The 24,158-nt window shown below is 48.2% G+C and overlaps 1 protein-coding gene and 1 long non-coding RNA gene across 4 annotated transcripts in view; one reads left to right on the top strand and one right to left on the bottom strand.

Annotated features, from left to right (window-relative positions):
• Positions 1–24,158, top strand: part of XXYLT1 (xyloside xylosyltransferase 1) — a 195,708-nt gene that overhangs the window by 85,869 nt on the left and 85,681 nt on the right. Inside the window, exons 1-2 of one of the 3 annotated variants that reach the window (XM_054550998.2) lie at positions 22,339–22,542; positions 23,390–23,470. The exons of the other annotated variants lie outside the window; for them this stretch is intronic. Coding sequence (XP_054406973.1) covers positions 23,452–23,470 — 19 coding nt within the window. The 5' untranslated portion in view covers positions 22,339–22,542; positions 23,390–23,451. Of the gene's footprint in view, positions 1–22,338; positions 22,543–23,389; positions 23,471–24,158 lie in introns of those variants that run through there. 3 annotated transcript variants of the gene reach the window in all.
• LOC129058289 (uncharacterized) lies at positions 20,386–22,642 on the bottom strand. The gene is made up of 3 exons (XR_008523370.2): positions 21,996–22,642; positions 21,800–21,889; positions 20,386–20,655 (listed from the first exon to the last, which is right to left on the bottom strand). It is a non-coding gene; the product is annotated as an uncharacterized LOC129058289 (long non-coding RNA).

Genomic DNA, 24,158 nt, shown 5'->3' with positions numbered 1-24,158 from the left:
GTCTGTCACAAGGCAAGGACTCAACAAATGGCAGTTTTTAGTCATATTGCTCTGGAATTGGACCAGAGAACTGGAGGGTTTGTTGAGATAGAATGTTATATAGCAGCATATTTTATTGGAGACCTTGGGTGACCAGCGTTCTCAAGAAAAATACGAAAGCTCATTGGGAGCTAACCTCTGACTTTAACTTGGGCAGTTTACCCATTGTCCATGAGTTAGGCCATTCATTCATCTTCCCCTCTTATTTCCATGTATTATGCAGTGGTTAAGGGTATCAGCTGTGGGGAGGAACTGCCCTGGTGCAAACCCCAGCACTGCCAGATACCACCTGTGGGCACTGAACCACTTGGGCCCAAGACTCCTCCTCTAAAATGAGGGTGAGAGGATCCAGCACACAGCGGGATACATTATCCATGGAAATATACCGATCTCGAGGGTTGTTGTGAGCACCAAGTGAGCTTATATACAGGAACAGCTTCCAACAGTACCTGGCACACAGTAAGCACTCAAGCAGCGTTACCTGCTCACACCATGATTGTGGAGCTCTATTATCATCCACTTCCTCAGTCCCCTGCCACAGCCCTCAGAGAATTTGAGGTGTTCACTAAAATGACACAAAGGTGAAAAAAACAAAACCAAGTAGACACTCAGGGCCAGGGGGTAAATGTGTAGAAGATGAAAGTGTAGACCTCATAGAAAAAGACATAAAGGCACGCCTGGTGGCAAAGCATACTCCTCCGCCACGCAGCCACGCAGCCACGCAGCCACGCAGCCACGCAGCCGGTGTGGAAAGGGAGATTGTCATCCTCTGTGGAGCCATTATTATCAGAGGGAAGGAAGCAAGTCAGTCCTCAGGAGAAGCACAGTGTTCTCAAGCACCGACTTCTCAGATAAATTATCTTTATTTCTCTTTTTAGAACATGTTCTCTAAGTGCTACACACCTGGCCACAGGTGGGCCCCATCAAAGGCTCGGACGCTCCGGCCTTGTCTTTCCCTCTCACAGCCTGGAGTCACCACCCTTTAGCCCTTTGTCTGAACTGACTTCCTTGAAATCAGTTGGGCATTTTATATTTTGGTTTGTGGTCAACCCTCATTAGCCAAGAAGGGATGAACCATACCACTTACTTTTTTATAGCTAAAGGTCTGGGCGACAGTGGCCTTGAGGACCCCTCACGAGCAAAATCCTGAGGCAGGAACAGGGACAGGCCTTGGAGCTTCTCCCGAGGAGGGGCCGGCGCTGCCCTTGCTCCTGGCGAGCAGGTGTGCGCCTGCAGGGGTGGGGGCAGTGGGTGGGCACCTTTCCCGTCTGCTTGTGTGTGTCCAGAGCTGTCAGACCCATGTTCCTGGTCACGTTTGCAGTGGCACGGGGTGCTCCAGCCACCGCTGTCTGGTGCTCTTAGCCAGACAGGGCCACATCACGCCCTGGAGAGGGCTGGGAAGGGCCTTGGGGGCTGGCCTCAGATGCTGACCCTTATCTGTTTGTTTGCTTCTTTCCAAGGGCTACAGAGCCAGAAAGAGGAGCATAGAAAGAAAAAGGAACAGGAAACTGTTCAAAAGAAGTTCATGAAATGAGAAAAGCAGCAGGAAAAGCTCGGGAATCGGGGAGGCTGCAGCCAAAGGAAGTGTGTCTTGAGGACCAGGAGGCCAGAGGCATAGATCATCCAGACCTTTGTGGCTCCTTCCTTCTGGGCCCTCATGAGTTGGGTCCCCAGAATGGAAGGGACCTTTCCTGTAACTGAGGGACCAAGTGTGCCGGCATCAGTGCAGAGACGGGGATCTGGCGTTAGAAATGACTGTGCATAAGCCAGACCACCCCAGGCCTGCTACGCGGCTGCGTCCCTCCCTGCCCCTCTTGTTTGCTCCCCTCCTTCCATGACGGGTCGGGGTGCTCTGCCAGGACCCCACTGTTTGGGGCCGCTCAGAGATTCTTCTGTCCCTCACCAGGCGCTCCGTCACTCAGCCTCACCCTGGCCCGACTCTGCCTGCAGTGTGGAGTCCCGGCCTGGAGCCTGCCTGTGTTGGGGGAGACAGTGGGAGGGAGAGGAGGAAGCAGAGGCCCGAGGGAGCACGGGGAGGCGTCCTCAGGGGCCCACACATCAGTCATAGCATGGGCGACGCAGGGCAGCTTTCCTGGCTCAACACCACACGTAGGAAATCCTTTGTTAATTGTGACTCGTTTTTAAATTTGTCCCACATCTCTACGACTGTAAGTGGAATCTGGAAAATCACCTTTTTTGTGCTTTTCTCACGGGCAGGGTGAAGTTGAGTTCCCAGTTAGAAACTGCTTACCTCTCGGTGTGGGCTGTTTGCCTCCGGTTTGTTTCTGTTTTTGGGGTTTTCCTGTTGGAATTGATTAGTGGACTTGTAAGCTGATGGTGTCCGTTCTGGGGCCAACGTCTCCTCAGCGTTCCTCCTCCACACACGCAGGCCTCTTCGGCTGATTGATTCTTTGGCCAGTGTTCAAGTTGAGTGTAAATAGGACGTGACTGAAAACCAGCTCTTGAGCTTCCATATCCTTTTCTGGTCAGAGTATCGAAGACTGCAGTTTTTAGTGGAGATAAGGGAGTTGTTGAATTGGGTCAGAGCGTTTCGGGGCTGGAAAAACTCCAAGGTACGATCCCGTCATGAGTTCTTTTTTTTTTTTCTATCTTTTTTTTTTTTTTTTTTTTTTGAGACGGTGTCTCACTCTTGTCGCCCAGGCTGGAGTGCAGTGGCCCGATCTCAGCTCACTGCAACCTCTGACTCCCTGGTTCAAGCGATTCTCCTGCCTCAGCCTCCCAAGTGGCTGGGATTACAGGCATGTGCCACCACGCCCAGCTAATTTTTGTATTTCTAGTAGAGACGGGGTTTCACCATGTTGCCCAAGATGGTCTTGAACTCCTGACCTCATGATCCGCCTGCCTCGGCCTCCCAAAGTGCAGGGATTACAGGCGTGAGCCCCCGAGCCCGGCCCCATCATGAGTTCTTGAATCTCCTCCATGGCCTCCCTGGAGTGTGGGGTTGTCCAGTGGAAACTACGTGAAGGCCCAGGGACAGGGAGCTGCCACCCTCAGAGCAGCCTCTTCCATCTTCAGACATATTTTAGAAAACTCTTTCTTATGTTTTCCAAAACCTGCTTTCATCTCTTGATGCTTCACCTCTCAACCTCAATGAAGAAGCCTATTTCCTTTCTTTTACAAATTCAAAAAGAGCCTTCCATCAGGGGAAACAGTCCCAGCTTCCCCATGTGCTCCCCGGCGGAAATATTTCTAGGTTCCCCGCTCTCCACATACCTGGTTCTGAATGCACAGCGGTTGGTCTCTGCTCCCCTCAAATACAGGGCCCAGGTGTGAAGACCGTGCTTCAGAGCTGGGCCCTGGGAGTGGGCAGACACAAACCGGAGTGCAGAGTCCAGGGCTGTTCTCAGCTCCCTGCGTGAAACCAGGGAGCCATGCCTCTGCTGATGGAGCTGCGCCAAGTCCTTATTTGATGGCCGCGTCCTGCTGGAGACACTGAGTTTGCAGTGGCACCAAATCCTCTCTGTGTGCCCTTTGTTGTGGCCACTCCACATTTCCAGGATGGTCTCCACCCAGAATTTGATTTGAATGTTGAGACCACATAATAGGGTTTTCTGGAGAGAGCAGGGCCGGCTTCTCAAGCTGGTCTGAAAATGAAAGAGAGGGAAGAGAAAGGAGAAAGGAGACTGGTCTGGGGATTGTATGGTGATTAGGGGTTAGGTTTGGGTGAGGGTTCTGTGTGGGCAGGGGCTAACATGGTTTGAACCTTCTGCTGCAGCCAAGCGGGAGAGCATCCAGACTTTCTTATCAGCTTGCCCAGATGTGGGGCAGAAGGGGAAGAGCGAGGGATGGGGCTTAAAAAAAAAAAACTGTCAGCAGTTAAAGAGCAAAAAATGGAGTCAGACTGTCATACCTCCTTTTCATTTATTTTCTATGAAGATAAAATTTTTACATACAATGAAATGCACAGGGCTTAAGCGTGTAGTTCAGTTCGTTTTGACAAACTTATATACCCTTGTAACTGATACCACAGTCAACAAAGGCAACATTTCCATCCCTCCTTTTTTTTTTTTTTTTTTTTTTTAAGAGACAGAGCCTTGCTCTGTCACTCAGGCTGGAGTGCAGTGGCATGAACATAGCTCACTGTAACTTCCAACTCCTGGACTCAAGCAATTCCCCCACTTCAGCCTCCTGAGTAGCTGGGACTACAGGCGCATGCCTAGCTAATTTTTTTATTTTTTATTTTTTATTTTTTTATTTTTTTTGTAGAGATGGGATCTTGCTGTGTTGCCCAGGCTGGTTTTCAAACACCTGCACTCAGCGATCGTCCTCCCTCAGCCTCCCAAGGTGCTGGAATTATCACCGTGAGCCACCGTACCTGGCCGTCTCCCCATTTTTTGAGGCTACTGCTAAGGCGGGTCTCATGGCCATGAACTTGTGTGGTTGGTTGGCATGATGCCACTGCAGGGCTTTCATGTCCAGCCCAAGTTTGAGTTGGTGCATCGATCCTACCCCGCCAGGTTGTGTCAGAGACTGATTCCTCTGCCCTTTCTGTTTGCCATTCTGTGTGTCTGTTTCATGCTCTTGGCAAGCCTGGTAAGTATCTTTCTCTGTCTTCTAGTAAGTCCTTGATGAACATATTCAAGATTCAAGAGAGAATCTTGAATTCATTCATTTGAGGTCATCTTGAAATTCAGGTCCTTCTTCAGATCTGTTCTAGAGGCCAGGGATAAAAGGGCAAGATACAGTCCATACCTCTGTGGGTCTCACTGTCTAGGAAGCATCACAGATGCACAAATGCCTAAATATAATACTGTGTGCATGCAGTAGAACTGTGTGAGTTAATACTGTAAGGGAGCAAGTAATTCTGCATGCACAGCCTGGGAAGCCCACAGGAGGTGGAGGAGTTCGGCAGAAGGGCTCCTGTAGAAGCCTGAGGGAGGGACACAGCCTTTATGAGTGGGACCCTTCTGTTTCCCTGGAGTAACCCCTGGCTGGTAGTGCTGATGTGAGAACCCAGCGAGGAGGGCGGCATGTGGTCCCCGACCTACTGGAGGGGAGATGTCAGCAGCAGCAGCAGGCCGGGGAGTTAGTTCCTAGGCGGGAGCTTGAGAGTTTCTTGCTGGTTCCAAGGAGTCGGCCTTGTCCTGCCTCTCAGATCACCTTTCCAGCAGACCCTGTGGGCCTGTGCTCTGTGAGGTAAGGAGGGTTACCATGGGAACTGTGACTTTTGCATCTTCTTACTTAGCTTTTCATATTGTCGATTCCGACCCCAAACATCTGCCTTTTGCATGTTTAGAGTCCTTAGGTAAGGTAAGGGAGTGCCAGCTGTGGTGTGGGATACAGATTACTGTCTTGCTTCCTCCAGCTCTCCAGCCTCATCAACATCAATGCATCTCCAAACATGAGGAAGTGAAGAAGCTAGGGAGCTTAATAAACACGATAAATTAATCAAATTATACCAGTGTGTCAGAGAGGTGGAACGTACTGATGGCGCACAAGCAAGATTGTTGTGTTTGAAACTGAAGACAGAGTATTCAAGATCTGCTTCTCATCTCATTTCATGCCAGCTCTTTTCAGATCGTGGGGGAGAAGGGTGATCACAGAGGATCAGCTGGGAGGGGGTTCAGACATTCTACACACCCCTCCTCTACCCAGGATTATAATATGCACACCAGGGCAGGGGAACATCACCTCTTCTCCCTTTCAGGTCATTACTGGAGTGTGGTCCTGTTGTTAAAATTACAGCCTGGGCAACATGGTGAAACCTGTCTCTACAAAAAATACAGAAATTAGCCGGGCATGGTGGTGCACACCTGTAGTCCCAGCTACTTGGGAGGCTGAGGTGGGAGGATCATCTGAGCCCATGAGATGGAGGTTGCAGTGAGCTGACATGCCATTACACTCCAGCTTGGGCGACAGAGTGAGACCCTGTCTCAAAAAAAAAAAAAATTCTGTCATATCTTTTAGCTGTGTGGGCAGAAAAAAGATTGTGTCTACTCACCTTATCAATGTCTTGACTTAAGCTGCTACGTATACGCTGATGACTTCTGTGTTAGTAAGGCTAGACTAAGCTGGGCTGTAATAACAAACATGACTGAAATTTCTGTGACTTCATACACAATTTTTTTTTTCTTTCCCACACAAATGTCACTCTGGATGCATTGGCTCTCTAGGACATCTTCCTTTTAAGCAGTGACTCGGGAATCAAGGCCACTTCCATCCTGTAACGATGCCATCTGGAGAATGTGGCTTCCAGGGGAGCAGTGGCTGAGGCCCTGCAGCAGCTTCTCACTGCTGCAGTCCAGAGTCTCACACAGCACTTCTGCTCATAGTCCATCAGCCAGGAGCTAGTCATGTGGCCACCTCGCTGCAAGGATCCAGGAAGGCAGAGTGTGGGTGAGCACTAGTGATGTCTGTTACTACCGTGTCCACCTGAGACCTGCTTCTGAAACACCCAGAGCCGTATCCTAACTACCCTAGGAATCTCCATCTGAACAGCCCATGGGTGCAGCAAAGTCAACATGCAACACAGAAGTCATTGTCTTCCTCTCCCCAAATGTGCCCTTTCCGAATCTTGGCTAATGACATGTTGCCTGAGCCAGAAACAAAGGAATAGTCGTAGACTTCCCTTCTGTCCACATTCTCCCAGTTCCATCTCACATATGTCTCCTGAGAGCTTCTGCCCTCTGCTCCTGTCCGCCGGGCTGGTGCTCAGCCAGTGCACGCTGCGTGGCCCTCCTGACTGTAGAAGAGCCTCTCTTGTTATGGGGAGGTCCTGCCACTGTCTTTCGAGGACTTAGGCTGAGGATTACTGCCTGTGTGTACTTCCCTGACCGCTCTGCCCTGGCAGAATTCGATGCTCAACAACTGTGGCTCTGAGGGCACAGCCCCGATTGCTCTGGGGTAGAGCTTTTTCATAGTTGCTCTAAGTTTCTTAAACGGGGAAGCTCTTTACCAAGTGAACCTGGTTCTGAGAGTCTTGTGTTTCCTCCTTTTAAAAAATAATAGTTGTTTTTGAATATGCCAGGCACTGTGCTAAGGGACAATCTAAGCCCTCATGGAGCTTACAGTCTTATGAGAGAGGCCAACCATAGATAAGTAAACAAACAGATGTACAACTGTGGCTGGGCATGGTGGCACACTCATGTAGACCCAGCTACTCAGGAGGCCAAGGAGGGAGGATTGCTTGAGTCCAGTCTGAGACCAGCTTGGGCAACATAGTGTGACCCAATCTCTATGAAAAGAAGAAGGAGAAGGGGAAGGGAAAGGGGACGAGGAGGAGGCAGCCAAGGGGAGGAGGAGAAGGAGGAAGAGGAAGAAGAGAAAGGGAAGGGAGGGAGGGAGGAAGGAAAGAAAGGAGGGAGGGAAAGAGGGAAGGAAAGGAAATAGCTAGGTATGGTGGCATGCTCCTATAGTCTTAGCTACTCAGGAGGCTGAGGCAGGAGGATCACTTGAGCCCAGGAGTTCAGGACACGTCTGGGCAACATAATGAGACTCTGTCTTTTAAAAAAAATTAAAATTAACCGAGTGTAGTGGTGTGCACCTGTGGTCTCAGCTGTTTAGGAGGCTGAGGTGGGAGGATCGCTTGAGCCTGGGAAATCAAGGCTGCAGTGAGCTGTGATTGTGCCACTGCACTCCAGCCTGGGTGACCAAGGGAGACCCTGTCTTGGGAAAAAAAAAGATATAATTGCCAACTGTGGGAAGTCCTAAGAAGAAAAAGAATGGACTGCTGTGAGGAAGAGAGCCCATGTGGTTCCTCATCCCAGGATCCACTCTTCTGCCTCCTCTGCAGAGGAAAAGTGAAAGCCTCATTTCCTTTTGAGGGTATAGGGTCTCTACACAAAGATGGGGTGGTGTGTGGAAGGTTTCCTGATTGCCAGTAGCAAGGCTGGCACGATATGAAGCTGACCAATGAAATGATCTACAGCCCTCGTTAAAAAAAAAAAAAAAAATCACCAAAGAAGTGTCTGCCTGGCCTGGTGTCCTTCTGCCCTGGGCTTCCTCTCCATCCTCTGACCGAGGGACTCTGAGTATGTCACTCTGCTCCTGCAACCCGAGGGAGCCAGAGGCTGTTCTCACCAGTGCCTACTGACATAGCCCCTAGTCTCGTGACCTGGGGAAGACCCCAGCAATGACATCTCCACACTTCCCGTCAGGGAAATGAGGTCATTGCCACTGATGGCCCCTAGGAGGGACTCCCTGGTGGGAGCTGGGTGCTCTCCTGGACAGCGAGCAGGTGCGGGATGGCTGAGATGCAAAGCTCCTCCCGCTTTCTAAAGGGACGTTCGCTTTATCCACGATGCCTTTCAGTAGGATTCCCCCAGCCCGTACTTTACCCCAAGTCAGTGGACTACTGTGGTGGGGAGGTTGGAGGAAGGGAATTTGGAAAAGTAGGAAGCTCACTGGCCATTTGAAAACAACCAGAAAGGAAAATGAAAGGTCTTTAAAATGATGCTTTTAATCATTGGAAACATAGGATTCAGTGAATAAAAATAGAGTTTCATGCCCGTTTTTAGGTGCATAGCAAGCCTGCGCTGGGAGCTGTTCTTCCGCCCAGTCTTATATGAACCAGAATGTTACTTAGTGTCGAGCACCTCCTAGGTAATAGCACAAAGGAGAATGAGGCCAGGAGCAGAACCAGACCGTAATGGCCAGGCAGATGCTGGGGGAGGAGACGCTGTGTCTTTCCCTGAGCCTTCCTGGTATTTTCTTTCCTTGAGGAGTGGCAGCCACACTCTCTGTCTTTGGACCCCAGCCTCACAAAAGTTAGCCAGTGGACCTAAAATGCAGGGGAGATGCAGTTCCCTAGTGGGAGAGCTCTATGACATCTCTCAGGGTAAGCATCTCCACTGTTGGGAGCACCGTCTAGAGAGCCAGAGCTCCTCACGGACTCGCAAGATGTGTACCAGGATGCCAGGATCAGGATAGAGGCATGGAGAGGTGCCAAGTCTTCAAAGTAGGGGTGTCGATCAGCCCCGGGGGGCTGCCAAACCACTCCTCTCTAATGCCTAAAGCCCCTCACCTGATCAGGTATGTCCACCTAGCTCTCTAGCCACGGCTTTAAGCTTTAATACCTCTCTTCCTCACTCACCCATGCTCCGACTCTGCTGGTTCTCCCCCGTTTTTAACAGAAATGTGCCAAATGCATTCCTTGATTTTTCACTAGTGACTCCCTTTGGCCTCTCTTTCCCCAAATCTTTGCATTTCTGTTTCTCCACAATTCAAGTTTCAGCTCAAATGTTGCCTTTTGAAAAGCCCTTCCCTGACTATCTGATTCCAGTAGCTCTCACAATGTCACATTCTCCCCCATCACCCTATTTTATTTTCTCTGTAACACTTACTGCCATCTGAGGCCATCTTGTCTAGTCTGTAAGTTACAGTAGCGGGACCCATGTCTGTCTTTCCCCTGTTTTATCTGCAGTGGCTAGAGCAGCGCCTGGTACACAGTAGGGGTGTAATAAATATTTGTTGAATGATTGAAAGAATGCAAAGTTGTTAGTCATGAACGAGGAAGGCATCCATGTCTTAGAACTTTGCAGTGTGTTGTTGCTGGCTACGGGTACTGTTGATGGGACACTCACTCAGAGGTTCCGGCTTGGTACTTCCCCTGGCCCCAGAGAGAACCTGGGACTGTGCTCACGTTCAGCAGTGCCCAGCTGGTAACTTCTTGGGGCAGTGTTTTTCCTCCTGAGCGAAACACTTAGAGCAGCATCTTGTTTCTGTTTTTATTCCAGCTTGGCAAGCCTCTTGTTAGGTGCAGGAGGAAACTTTGGTGCAGTTCCAGGTTTTTCTTTTGAAAAGCAGAAGGGCTCTGTCTGTCTTGGAGCAGAAAATCCCAGATCGCCTGGGCTAGAAGTGCTTTTGACCAATTTTGTTTATATTAAAGGAATTAAAGTTACCAACCATCATGATGGTACTTAAGATATGAATGAAAGTGTAAGTGTTTTAAAAAGAAAACAAAACTCAAACTGGCTCCCCTGGAAAAGGAACATCTCTTTTCTTTTTGGTATGTGTTCAGCATTTCTGTGACCACACAATTAGCGCCTGGCTTTATAACTGAAATCACTTGGGAATTCTTTTAAGCTTGTTCAAATCTTCCATCACTGACAGTTACCAAACTCTGTACCTGGATGTTTGTCACTTAAGTATTAATGACTCCAATACAGTCACAAATAACTGTTGTATGAATTGCACAGAGGCAACCTCATCTGTTGATATTGGACTAGAATATTCAGAAAGCAAATTTGCCCTGACCTGGCATTCTGGGAACCAGACCATGAACACAGATCTGTGGGGAAGCGACCCATTTTGGAAGAGGAGAGAAAGGGCAGGGCATGGCGTCTCTGCCTCATCAGAGCAGTGCACGCTTTTTGTTTGTTTGTTTGTTTTTTTGACATCCATGGAGATCGGGAAACTGCAGGTTTAAGAGTACAATCAAGACACCAATAATCTGGATACCATCCTGCCTGGATAAGGTTAAAATGTCTTATGTTTCCATAGGAATGCCAAAGTTTTTCGTTCATGCAGGCGTGTAGGAAATTAAACCCCAAGAAAGACCAAGTCAGATTTCTTAATCCACCCGAAGTGATGACATTTGAAGTTTGGGTTTATGGTTGGAAAGTGACCGGGTAAATATAGCACTGACTGACTCAACAAATACGCCATCTCGGGCTCCCAGAGCCATTGATGTGTGCAGACGCTGGTAACAGACCTCAGGGCTTGGCTGTTCAGAACCCGCCCTCCTTTGGGAAGGGTAGGGCTGCCAGGAGAACTTAGGCTTGCCTTTGGCATCTCCTGCCCAGGTGCCCAGCTCTTTCCATGCCCAGTTCCCAAAGCGTGCGGTCCAGGCTCACCGTGTGCCTTTGCTAGCTGTTGACTCAGAGGGAAGCCCCTTGGCTGCTTTTGCTGTTGGGTTTGGATGGTCTATATCATTTTAGGCAGTAGCAAGTTCATCACCTTCCACCTCATTGTCTGCAGTGAGGTTTACGCAGTCATTTAAATCTGACAGGAAGGGAATTGCTTTGCCTCAGTTTACCTCCCTGGACACAGAGGGTTGACTGAACTTTCCCATTCATGAGCTCGTGCCCTCACCTATTTCTGAGGCTGCTCTTTCATGACTGGGTTACTTTTTTTTTTTTTTTTTTTTTGGTTAAGACGGAGTTTCACTACATTGCCCAGGCTGGACTCAAACTCCTGTGCTCAAGGGATCCTCCTGCCTTGGCCTCGCAAAGTGCTAGGATTACAGGTGACGGTCACTGCTCTGGCTTAATGGGTTCCTTTAGGCCTGGAGCTCTGAGAATACAAATTGGCCTCTGGGAAAGGCTCAGTCTCCGGAGGCTTGAGGATTTTTCTAAGCTGCTCAGATACTCAGAGCACCTGCTCTTTCCAAGATGTACTTGGCAAGAAGAGATAGGGAAATGTAGCATAAATACAGCTAGATGAATGACAGGAAACGAAGCCAGGTGAGATGAACTCTCAGCTTATTGTTTGATTTTTTCTTTGAAAAATGCATTTAGAAGCCCAGTAAACTGTCTTGTGGTGAAGCAGGAAGAATGCAGAAGCTTTGGAATGGACTTTGCTTCGGAAGAAGGTTGTATAAATAGGTACCTCTGTTGACCTTGAGAAGGAATCCTAAAGAAAGTTGAGGTCATGGCTAAATGCCTTAAATCTCATACACATTGACTAAAAGATGGGTGTTTTCTGTGAGGTAGTTAATTAATTTCTTTTAAAATGTTTTCAAAAGCAATATATGTCCATTTTGGAAACATGAAAAATACTTTAAACATAATTGCACACTTATTCCAGTGGTATTTTCTATATTTTCTTCTAGTTCCATATGTGTGTGTATATACACATATATATAAATATATACATTAACGGCCAGGCGTGGTGGCTCACGCCTGTAATTCCAGCACTTTGGGAGGCTGAGGCTAGCGGATACTGAGATCGGGAGTTCGAGACCAGCCTGACCAACATGGAGAAACCCTGTCTCTACTAAAAATACAAAATTAGCTGGGCATGATGGCGCATGCCTGTAATCCCAGCTACTTGGAAAGCTGAGGCAGGAGAATCGCTTGAACCTGGGAAGCAGAGGTTGCGGTGAGCCGAGATCATGCCATTGCACTCCAGCCTGGGCAACAAGAGTGAAACTCCATCTCAAAAAAAAGACATATATACACACGCACACATTAATATACATTTGACACACCGATACTCCTACATAGAACATATATTACAATATTATATAGTTATAATTTCAAATATTTATCCCTTTGATTACAAGTGTGTGTGTGTTTGTATATAGTAGAAAACTAGGAAAAGTATAAGGAAGAAATTTAAAATACAGTTGCTCCTTTACTTATTGGGGGGGGCTATAGCCCAATAAACCTATTGTAAATAAAAAATATCCTAAGTTGAGAATACATTTGATGCCTTGATAAACCCATCCTAAAGCTGAAAAATTGTTAAGTGGAACCGCATTGTGGCGGGGACCATCTATATCTGTACCCCATTGTGGGATGAGGGGACGTGGCAGCTAGTCTCCAAAGCTGACCCCTAAGGGAGACACCTCCCGGTATACACACCTTTGTGTTGGTCCCTCTCCCTGAATCTGGGCTGGCACTGTGGCTTGTTTTGACAAATGGGATGTAGTGGAAGTGACGCTGAGTGACTTCCAAGGCTGGGTCACAAGAGGCCCCGCCGTTTCAGCCCGGGTCTCCTGCAACACTCACCTTGGCAAACTTCCTCTTGGACTCCGGCTGCCATGCTGGGATGGGGCCTGAGCCTCGGGGAGAGCCCCCATGAGCTCATCAGGCTGACAGCTCTGCTGAGTGCGTTGCCGCGGCCAGCAGGGACTGCTGGCAACCGTGTAGCCATCACGGTCAGCTAGCCACCCTCTTACTGCATTCGCCCAAAAGACCCCCACAATCAGACCCTGCTAAGCCTAGCGGACCCACGGAACTGTCAGGGATAGTAATACACTGTTGTTTTAAGCCACTAGGTTTTAGAGTGATTTGTTTCCCAGAAGTAGGTAACTGCACGGGGAGTGGGTGGAATCAGAGGTAAGCCCTGTTTAAAGGGACCACGTTGAGGCAAAAGAGCTCAGACTTTGTGATGGGGGTGAGGGCTAACTTGTATTTCTGCTGTGTCACTCGCTGGCCGTGTGACCCTAGACAGGTTATTACAAGCCACCACGGACCCGAATTTTCAACATTTGCAAAATGGAAAGTGGGGGCCTTTCAAGTATTCCAGGGGCTGGCGCACAGTAGGTACTAAGGAAAGGTTAGTTTCCATATGGTGATATTTAATGATCATGAGGAATGTTGCAGAAGAGAGGGGAGCTCTCAGCAGTAAGGCAGGTCCCAGCACCTCCCAGTCTCTGGTTCTCCTTCCATAGGCAGGGCCCTCTCTCAGCAGAGCCTGCGCATGCTTGCTGGGTGACTGGGGAGCAGGGCTGCTGCCCTCAGGACCAGGGTAGGATGGAAGCAGCTGCAGTGGCAGCAGAGGATATTTAGTGAAAAACCCTCCAGTATTTGCATTTTGAGGCTAGGAAAGATATTATTTATTTCTGAACCTTCACAGTTAGCATAGTGCTTGGCACATAGTAGGGATTTTGTGGCTTGCTTAGCTGGGCACGGGTGAGAACAATGCAGTAGAGTATATCTCCTGTGTCTGATGATATATTTGTGCCGTTCTGAGAACAAACAATGTATGAGTGAGGGGCAAAGACCATTTCTGTTCAGAATCACAGGATGGTAGGGCTGGGAGGGGTATCAGACCACATTCATTTCAAACCCCTCATCCTTACAGTCTGGGACAGCTGGTGATGGCTTGCCCATGGTTGGACGCAGTGCCATAGCCAGGCCTGTGAGCCACGGCTCTATCCCAGGGCCCTACCTACTCACCCGTGCCTAAAATCCCTCAGTTCACATTTCGTGAAATAATGTAGAGCCCATGTCAACAGTTGTTTAAAAAAACAAATAAAGGAAAGAAAAGGTGTTCTGGTGCTGCCTGTGGTATGCAGTTATTATTTCCTCATCGAGTAAGAGTGGACAGTGACCCCGTAGCCTGGAGATTTTTCCAAGAGGGTCATTGCTGCCTCAAGTACTTGGATGATGGGCCCAAAGCTCTAGCCCCAGCAGCTCTGACACTTCTGCCTTGTCCAGTTCCCCTGCCTCAGGCACCACGGAGCCTTCTGGTATTTGCATTTTGGGGAATATTAGAAGGGAAGAATATGCTTGGCACAACCTACCGTAAGTGGGTGATCCCAGGAAGCTCTTCTTGGCTGAGCATGGGTGAGGTCAACACACTGCAGCAGAATGCCAGCTAATAAATGTAGGAGTGAAGGCATTGGAAAGTCACCTTTTGGCAATCAACATAGTTTTATATATATGTATATATTTGAGATGGAGTTTCGCTGTTGTCACCCAGGCTGGAGTGCGGTGGTGTGATCTCGGCTCACTGCAACCTCCGCCTCCTGGGTTCAAGTGGTTCTCCTGCCTCAGCCTCCTGAGTAGCTGGGATTACAGGTGCACACCACCACGCCCGGCTAATTTTTGTATTTTTAGTAGAGATGGGGTTTCACCATGCCGGCCAGGCTGGCCTCGAACTTCTAACTTCAGGTGATCCACCCGCCTCGGCCTCCCAAAGTGTTGGGATTACAGGCATGAGTCACCGCGCCCGGCTTAACATAGTAAGAATTTATTTAGACCAGAGTCATTAATGGAGGCTAAAACAAACAGGTAAGCATTTGTTGGGAAATGGAATATTGTCAGAGTCCTAAAGTATTGCCCCACAAAATGTTGTTGTTACAAAGAGAAAATAGTAGCTTGACTGCGATCAAAGTTAATGTCAAAGTGATAGGACACACTGGCACCATGTGCCTGCCAACGTGGCGCCAGGAGAACGCAGCATGCTTCTGTGGCTTTCCTGACAAAGATGCACAGTCTGTATCTAGTCAGGAGGAAACATCAGGCAAACCCAGATTGAAGGACTTTTACTAGATAATTGGCCCATGGCCGGGCGCGGTGGCTCACACCTGTAATCCTAGCACTTTGGGAGGCCGAGCTGGGCGGATCACAAGGTCAACAGATGAAGACGAGCCTGGCCAACGTGGTGAAACCCCATCTCTACTAAAAATGCAAAAATTAGCCGGGTGTGGTGGGCACCTGTAATCCCAGCTACTTGGGAGGCTGAGGCAGGAGAATCACTTGAACCCGGGAGGTGGAGGTTGCAGTGAGCTGAGATCGTGCCATTGTACTCCAGCTTGGTGAAAGAGTGAGACTCCATCTCAAAATCAATAAATTAATTAAAAAAAAAAGGCCCATATTCCCCAAATTGTCCTAAGTCCTGGAAGACGAGGAAAGACTGAGGAATCATTTCAGATAGAACGCGTGGGACAACTACATGCAATCCGGAGCCAGTAACTGTGTTTTTTTTTTTTTTTTTTTTTTTTTTTGGACAACTGACACATTTTGAATGGGACTGTGGATGAAATAGTATTGGGGTGTTACTGCTAGTGTCCTGACTTTGATGTTGTACTGTTGTTCTGAAAGAGTGTCCTTGTTTCTTAGAAAGTGCACGCTGAAATATTTATGAGTTAAAACCTTGTTTTCTGTTCGTTTTTTGCACTCAGCTGCAGTTCTGTCAGTCTGGTGCATTGTATTTTATGTCTTTAATTAAAATTAAAGTAACTCAAATGTTATTTAATTAGAAGAAAAACTAATGAATTAAATGAAATTAAAATTTAATTAAAATTGGGAAATAGATTAATTAGTGCTGAAGTGCAGTTTGGTAAACAGAATCTTTGCAATGATGGAGTCTGCTGTGGGAAGTGACTAAGCGGGTTTCTTGGTGGTGAAATGTGTGGGGACTTCTGCTCCATGGGAAGGGGAGAGTCTGTATTTCCAATGAAAATTGGAGCCTGGACTCTCAGCACAGGGGCTAGTCCTGGACTTCCCCACCTTCCTGTGTCATTCTTATGAGACTCATAACAGGAGGGGCTCCTCTCAACCTCGGTAAACAGAGATGAAAGCAATGAAACTTCACCTGTCAGGGAGGAGGCAGCTAGAGAATGGGGACAGTAAGCTCTGTGTGTGAGGATTCAATGAGGCAAAATATGAAAAGTGCGTAGCCCAGTACCTGAGATATAGGGAATTATCTCCTAGATGATGACAGATCGTCCATCTTTTTTAGAAGATGTAGTATCAACAGCACTAATATAACGTGACATTTTGTTAGGATTCCTGGCTCAGGAGACAGGAAAGCTGAAGAGCTATTTGACCATTGGCTAGTCAGTTTGCAAACTGTCACAGGGTGAAAGCTGTTTGCTACTGAAAAGATTAAGGCCATATTTTTTCCTCCTGCTAGAAAAGGTCAGAGAGATATTTCCGGATTCATAAAGTGGAGAAACGTTTTTCTGTGCTGTGATGTGGGTTTCTAGCACAAGGGATGACGTGGGGCCCTTCTTTCCGCACCCCTCCATGGTCCCAGGGAGAAGTCAGGCGCTGTGGCTGGGGGTGGACGTCTTCCCCCTCGGTGAGAAGCCAGCTGTTCTCTGCCCGGTCCCATTTGCCCTTCCTGGGAGAGGATCTCAGGAGTTTGCGCCTCTCTTGGTTGTTGGTGCTTCTGCCGTACTTGGCTGGAGGAGGCTGAGGAAACCCTGCAGCCTGCGACCCTGTAGAGGATGGTAGGAGGCTGGAGAGCACCACCTGGAGAAGGATGAGTCTGCTGCGGGAGAGGAACTGAGACAGTGTAACTCCAGGAAAGAGTGGCGGATTCCTTGTTCACAATGGGAAGAACTGCTACCAGAACACAGAGACCTTCATGTTAGAGACACGAAAGAGGTAGCCAAGGTGCTAGAACTTGAAAACAAAATGTTTTCGTGTTTACACAGGAAGGCGGGGAAGTCCAGGACTGGCCCCTGTGCTGAGAGTCCAGGCTCCAATTTTCACTGGAAATACAGACTCTCCCCTTCCCATGGAGCAGAAGTCCCCACACATTTCACCACCAAGAAACCCGCTTAGTCACTTCCCATAATGGACTCCATCATTGCAAAGATTCTGTTTACCAAACTGCACTTAAGCACTAACTAATTTGTGTTTGCTTAGGCATTGTAGTCAAGGACCCACAGATAAGCGTCCACGTCCATCATGAAATATGTTTTCAGTGTCACAATGGAACAAGGTCATGGTCCCACAAGAAGTTGGCCATCAGAAACAATTTCAGGAGGTGTCAACCATCTTGGTATAGTATGGGTACCCCAAGGTGAGGCATCCTGCTCACAGAACTCTCTGGGCATTGCAAAAATAGTTGTGGGGTTGTGTCCCTACTCTGAGGGTCTGTATTGCTGGGATCTGGCCATCTCTGGCCTGGTCCTCCTTGCTAATGACCGTGCCTGGATTCCAAGGGACCCAGTGGGACACAAATGCAGGGAAGCAAGGCAGGGAACAAAGAGGGAACAAAGTGTGAGGAAGGGGATGGAGGACAGTAGTCCTTCAGGATGGCAGCCCAGGGCTGGCAGGCACGGATCTTGTTGATAGAACAACTGGGGACAGCTGAGGGCTGAACAAAGGTCTGGAGGGGAGCAAGCAAGAGTCCATGCGGAAACACAGCAGCAGCTCCACTGCAGCAGGGAGGCTCCATGAACAGGGAAAGGGGATCTGGATGTGGGGCCAATGACGTGGACTTAGTTCCCATCTTGCCACTAGTGACCATGTGACCGTAGCAACACCTAATCTCTTTGGGCCTCTATTTCTTGATCTGTAAAGTGGGTGTAGTTACTTCTTGCCTTCTGTGGAAGTACTGCTAGTTCCTGCTCTATATCAGTTCTCTCCTTTTTTATTTACAACTGCATCCCATTTATTTGGGGGTAACCTTATGCCCATAAAAGAATGCATTTCACAGCTTTCATTGTAGCTAAATGTGGCCATGTGACTAAATTTTTTCTAGTGAGATATGAGAAGAAATGTTAAAGACTTCCAGGAAGGACACTTAAACAGTCTGCCTCATTGCAGGAAGCAAGGTCAGAGTGTCTTTTCTCTTTGGTCCTTTCAGTTGCCTGGAATGCAGCCAAGTTGGCTGGAGCCCCAGCAGCCCCCGTCTTGCACCATGAGGTACCTTGAGGATGGAAATGAGATCTAGGATAGCAAAGGAGAAAAGCAGAAGTCGTCTGGGTCTTTGTTAACTTCATGGAGCAGCCATGCCCTCCATGGATGTGGCTTAGTTATGCTCTTCTGTGTGTTGAAACTGTTGCTACTAGAGGTGTTCTGTGATATGCAATTAAACCCAATCCACATGGATGCACCTGCCCCCTAGGGTTGCTGTAAGGATTAAACGAGTTAAAGCATGGGAAGGAGTTTTATGGACTGGGAATGTACTTTGAACATTGCAACATGCCATAGAAATATAAGGAATTAGTCCTATCATTGTCATTGCCATATGAATCAATGGAAGGGGCAAGGCTACAGTCGACAGGCCCTGACAGAGTGCAGGGCCAAGGGCAGGAGCAGGTGTCAGGGGACAGTGTGGGGATGAGGAGCTGCAGGCAGCAGGATGGAACCTTTGTTAGTTTACCTAATTTTAGACTGAATCCATAAGGTGGCATGGGCTCAAATGCCACTCAAGAGGGAGAGAGTGGTTGGAAGGTGAGATTAGAAACAGGAGCCCATGATTCTGATAAAGAATCTCAAAATGGAGAATTTGAAAAGTTGCACTGTGACAGTTTGGGCAACCAGTGGTATCTATATCATTATTTTCAGAAAACACCTGATAATTCTATCCAAAAAGGATTGCTTTCTGCAGCTTCTCCCCCAGGGGTCTCTGAAAAAAAGCCTGTTGGTGAAGAAGAAAGACTAAGCATCATCAGTCTAACTGTTGTGGACAGAGTCCAGATGTGTTCCTGCCTCAAATAGGAAAGAATTTAAGGTTTTGGAGCCAAAACAAAAACAAAAACAAAAACAAAACAAAACAAAACTTATAGCAGACAGTAGAGAGATGTGAACTGTGGAAAAGCCAGCAGGGACCATGGACATCCTTACCATAGAAATGGAAGATTTTTGGATCTCAAATTCCATTTCCCCTGTGTATTGAACTACATCAATCTGTGCATGAGCTATCACTTCATATTGGCAATAGAAGCGAGAGGGAAATTTACACTGGGTGTTATATGTGCTGTCTTATTTAAGTCCCCCAAATTTTTCAGCCAAGTTCAAAATAAATTCTATCCTATCCTAAAGGATATGATTTATATGTCTTCGCAGAAGGTGCTAAGGATGAGGAAGGAGACTCATGTTACACTGTTGCTGAAGCAAAAACTGTGTCTTCTCATGGTAATTTGTTTGGTCCACAAAACAGGAGCTGGGCGTTATAAACAATGCCATGGCTGAGCCATAGCTAACACAGTTTTTCATGCTTCATTTTGAGAGGGGGCGAGTAAGGCTAGAAGAAAGTTTGTTGTACAGTGAATATATAAAACTGGCTGTGGTTATTCATTTCAACTTCCTGGACCCAAAACCTTTTACCAGAGCTGCTAACAGGTTGCATAAATCACTCTATGAACTCTGTTTCCTTTCTCCCCCCGACCATTCGAGGAGGGGCAGGCTGCTAATGTGGAAAACATAGATTAGCACAGTGAGAGTCAGGGCCTTCCTGTCTGAGCAGAGCCTGCAAAGCTGAGCGCTGGCCGTATCCTGGCTGCCCAGGAGCCCGGAAGGCAGGGCAGCACGGGCAATGAAGAGCAGGCACCAGGCTGTCGAGCCCAACAGACTTGGGGTTTCAAGCCCTACCTACCACTGACCAGCTACGTGATCTTGGATTATTATACTTCTCGATTTCCTCATTTGTCAAATGGATTTTTTTTTTTTTTTTTTTTTTTTTTTTGAGACAGGGCCTCACTCGGTCACCCAGTCACCCAGGCTGGAGTGCAGTGGTGCGAACACAGCTCACTGCAGCCTCAGATTCCCAAGCTCAAGTGATCCTCCTGCCTCAGTCTTCCAAAATGCTGGGATTACAGGCATCAGATACTGCACCCAGCCAAATAGAAATAATATTAATCTCAGGGCTGGGCGTGGTGGCTCACACCTGTAATCCCAGCACTTTGGGAGGCCGAGGTGGGCGGATCACCTGAGTTCAGGAGTTTGAGACCAGCCTGGCCAACAGGGTGAAACCCCGTCTCTACTAAAAATATAAAAATTAGCCGGGCGTGGTGGCGTGCCTCAGGAGGCTGAGGCAGGAGAATTGCTTGAACCCGGGAGGCGGAGGTTGCAGTGAGCCAAGATCGCGCCATTGCCCTCCAGCCAGGGTGACAGAGTGAGACTCCATCTCAAAAAAAAAAAAATATATATATATATATATGTATATATATATATATATCTCATAGAGTGTTTAGATGATTCAGTGAGTGTAATGCATTGATACAAGTTGGCTATTGTCATTAAAAGCTTCCTTTCAACTTTTGTGGCATAAAACCCTTTCTTCCAGAAGTTTCTCTGTTGGTCTTTGTCAATGAAAGAGAATCCCAATAGTCTTCATGCTTCTTGGGGATGAGGGTCTTGCGGGAGGTGGTCGTGGTTGGGGGTTCTGTCCATGAAGCCCCAGCCACTGCACAGAGATGATCTGGGGTTGTCTGCTATCTTCACCCTTGATGTGGAAGCATTTCTGGCTCATAAAGATAAGAGAACTTTAAAAGGGACTTCAGAGATGTCTGAAGGCTTTTCTAGAAATGTGTCATGGCTCAAGCAAACTATCGAGTGAGGCGAATCTGTAATTGCTCTCCACCCTGAGCCTTTTTTGCTGAGTTGTCTAAAACAAATTACCGAAACTCTCTGAGCATCAGGTTCCTCATCTGAAACTGGAAGATACTAACAACCACCTCGAGGAGGCATGATGGAGGTTGATGGGCTGAATCAGTAGGCAAAGCCTTCCCAGGGCCTGGCACACAGACATCCTTTCCCTGCTCCTAGAGGTTGAACATTTGTCTGGTCAGGCTGGAGGAGCCCCTAGAATCTGTGGCCAAGGCCTAGGACCCTTGGCATACTCCCCTTCTTCCTTTGTAGCCCCTATCCCTATAGTGAGCCAGCTGCCCTGTGGCTGGGCCTTGTACTGGGAGGGAAATGGAGAAGAGCGCTTTGACAGAGAAACATCCAGCTCAGAAGCGACCCGAGTTTCTGTTGGATGTGAGATCCACTACCGCCAATTCCAACTGTACATCCCCTTGGGGACACGGCCTGGGTCTGTGCGTCGTGGGGCGGACCCTCTACCACGTGCTCAGACCCTCCAGTGTGACAAGCCAGCCTGGTCTGGCTGGTGGAGCACAGGGGGACCGTGCCTGTCCCGTGGGCCTCAAAACTCCTCTGGGGTCAGGATCCTCTCACTGTTAGGGGAAGTCTCCACCCCTTTCAGTTGCCCTTTGGCTCCTGCAGGCCAGAGGTACTACTGAACAGCAATTTAAAAACACCAGAGTATGATAAGGCAGGTGGCATATTGCTGCAATATTTCAAAGTGGACAATGGGAAAATTAGCCCCCTTTCCAGGCAGCTGCTTCCAGGTCCTCAGCCTCAGGACGCTGGAGTCACATAGCTTAATGCTGTCATCATTTCCCCTTCTCCCTAAACCCTCTCCCAGTTAGTGGAATTTGGGCTGACGCTCTGCAGTGAAAGCCCTCTAATGTGTTGTAAATATTTATCTCTGCAAATCTCTGAAGCCATTTCAAAACAGAAAGACAGAGGAGGCACTTGCATGGTTCACCTGCCCCTCCCTGAAGGCCTGTTGTGTTTCCCAGGATGGTAGGCGCTGTGCTTACCTGAGCATGTCTTTTCTTTGCATCATTTCTTGATCTATTTTGTTGCATGTTGCTTTTTGTGTGTTAAGATGTGTCTGCCAAGAATTGTTTCTGGGAATAGGAGAAGGGAAAGGAGAGGACAGAAGGCTCACTTTTTTTTTTCTTCTGGATTTTTTTTCCTTTTCTTGTTTATTTTTGGGTATCATTAATTACTCACTCTGGGTTGTAATTCCACCCATGGTCAGATGACATGCTTGTGGCTGGTTTAATTGGATGCTGATGATGAGTTGAGTTGGCCCAAGCCATGTGCTGGGAGGGAAATGGAGAAGAGCGCTTTGACAGAGAAACGTCCAGCTCAGAAGCGACCCAAGTTTCTGTTGGATGTGAGATCCACCACCGCCAAATCCAACCGCACATCCCCTTGGGAATGTTGATTTGAAAATCTCCCAGCTGGTACTGGGGCCATGCATGTCGCCCTCTGTGGTGTAATTGTACAATTACTGATCCATGGAAGTGACATCACAGAGAAGATGCTGGTTGGAGGGTAGCTGAGATGATAGCAGTAGGACCACCGAAATGTAAGGAATAAATGAACGAGATAACTGCCCCAAAGCCAGGAGGACATGAAACCTACAAATCATGAGGAAGGATGTCTGAGAAAAAGGAAGACTAGACAGCTACAAGACTCACAAGAATGGCCAGCACCCAAGGCTGCGTGAATGTCCACCATGTCCACCATTACATGGATCTGTAATTGTACAGAGGTATTGGCCGCCAGCCAGGCCTCAAACCCAGGCAGAAGGCGTAGGTGTTCTCAGCCCTGAAAATAGTCCCCTGGACAGCCAGGAACTCCTGAGGAGTGCTGCCAGGGCTGTGGCGGCAATGATGGTGACAGGGTCTTGGAGGTCTTGAAAGCTATACCTTTAGCTTGTACTCACTCGTCTTCATGCTGATATTTTCATTGGTTGAGATGCAGATACTCCATGAGCTAGTTGTGCTGGGTGCCTGTTTAGTCCTGTGCACACCCTTTGGTCCATTACACAATGCTTTCTGCTCTCTAGGAGTTTATGGCCTGTGTTGGGAGTGAGTTGGAGGTGACGGGGCTAATAAACACAAGAGCATTACCTAGGGAGTCAGTAGACCTGGCTTCTGAGATCAGCTTTGCCACCTAGCTTGAGTGTAATGCCTGACAAGTCTCTCTTCTTGGCCCTCAGCTTCCTCCTCTGTAAAGTGGGTAGAGTGGCCTCAGTTATAACCAGGCTTTTCAGATCTGCCATGCCATTCTTTTTGTTGTGTTTTCTCAAGATTTGGACATGGTGGACATTCAGGCAGCCTTGGGTGCTGGCCATTCTTGTGAGTCTTGTAGCTGTCTAGTCTTCCTTTTTCTCAGACATCCTTCCTCATGATTTGTAGGTTTCATGTCCTCCTGGCTTTGGGGCAGTTATCTCGTTCATTTATTCCTTACGTTTCGGTGGTCCTACTGCTATCATCTCAGCTACCCTCCAACCAGCATCTTCTCTGTGATGTCACTTCCATGGATCAGTCTCATTTTGTCCTCACAATACCTTTAGTGTTCTGTGTAACCCTCTTTCCCCCACATATTTCCTACAGAGAGACAGCTACATCAAGGACCAGAGGCCAGAGGAACAGGCCCCTTTAGAAACCTCATCCTAATGAATTCCAGCTTTCCTAGTAAGCGTCTTTCTCTTCAGCAGTGACATTTACAACTTGGCGTCTTATTTCATAATTACATAAAGGGGCTAACCTCCTGGACAGGTGCCCGCAGGACAGTGCAGGCTGCACAGGGGCCTGTTGGCCTCCGGGAATAGAAGGGAGTGGCCTCCCATCTCAGTTGTTTTACATCGGTGTGAAGGGGTCACTTTGTGCTGGAGTTGCCGCCTGTCTCCTTCCTAGTCAGTGGATCTCACCTGGTGAAGTGTTACCAACTTTAAGCAAACCCTTCCTGGAAGGTGCTTTAGGAAGGAGGAGTTGTAAATAACATCGAAGCAGCTCAGATTCCGGTGTCTTAGGCCTACGTAGGACCTTTCCGGGTTTACTCCCAGCTGGTCCCTAAAGTGCAGGGGAAGTGCTCAGGTTTACTGAAGGGTATACTAAGACAAGATGAAGATGCTCATCCAGAAGCATCTGATAGTCCTGAGGCCCGCCCTCCCAGCACATTCCCATTCTCAAGGAGCGCCCTCTCCAGAAGGGTGGTGAGACAGGTACGCGGGTGGCCATGACCACAGGCAGGCAGGCAGGCAGCCGTGTGGGGAGCACAGAGCAGGAAGCCATGACTCCTGCAGGGCCTGTCTGGGGTGTTTAGACTGCTCCTTGCAGGGTAAGTAGGGTTTAGATGGCCTTGAAAGAGAGAGCACCTGTA

This window comes from Pongo abelii, chromosome 2 (genome assembly GCF_028885655.2).
Source record: "Pongo abelii isolate AG06213 chromosome 2, NHGRI_mPonAbe1-v2.0_pri, whole genome shotgun sequence".
Classification (NCBI taxonomy): Eukaryota; Metazoa; Chordata; class Mammalia; order Primates; family Hominidae; genus Pongo; species Pongo abelii.
Note: the sequence above shows the minus strand (reverse complement) of the source record. Positions and strands in the feature narration are given on the sequence as shown.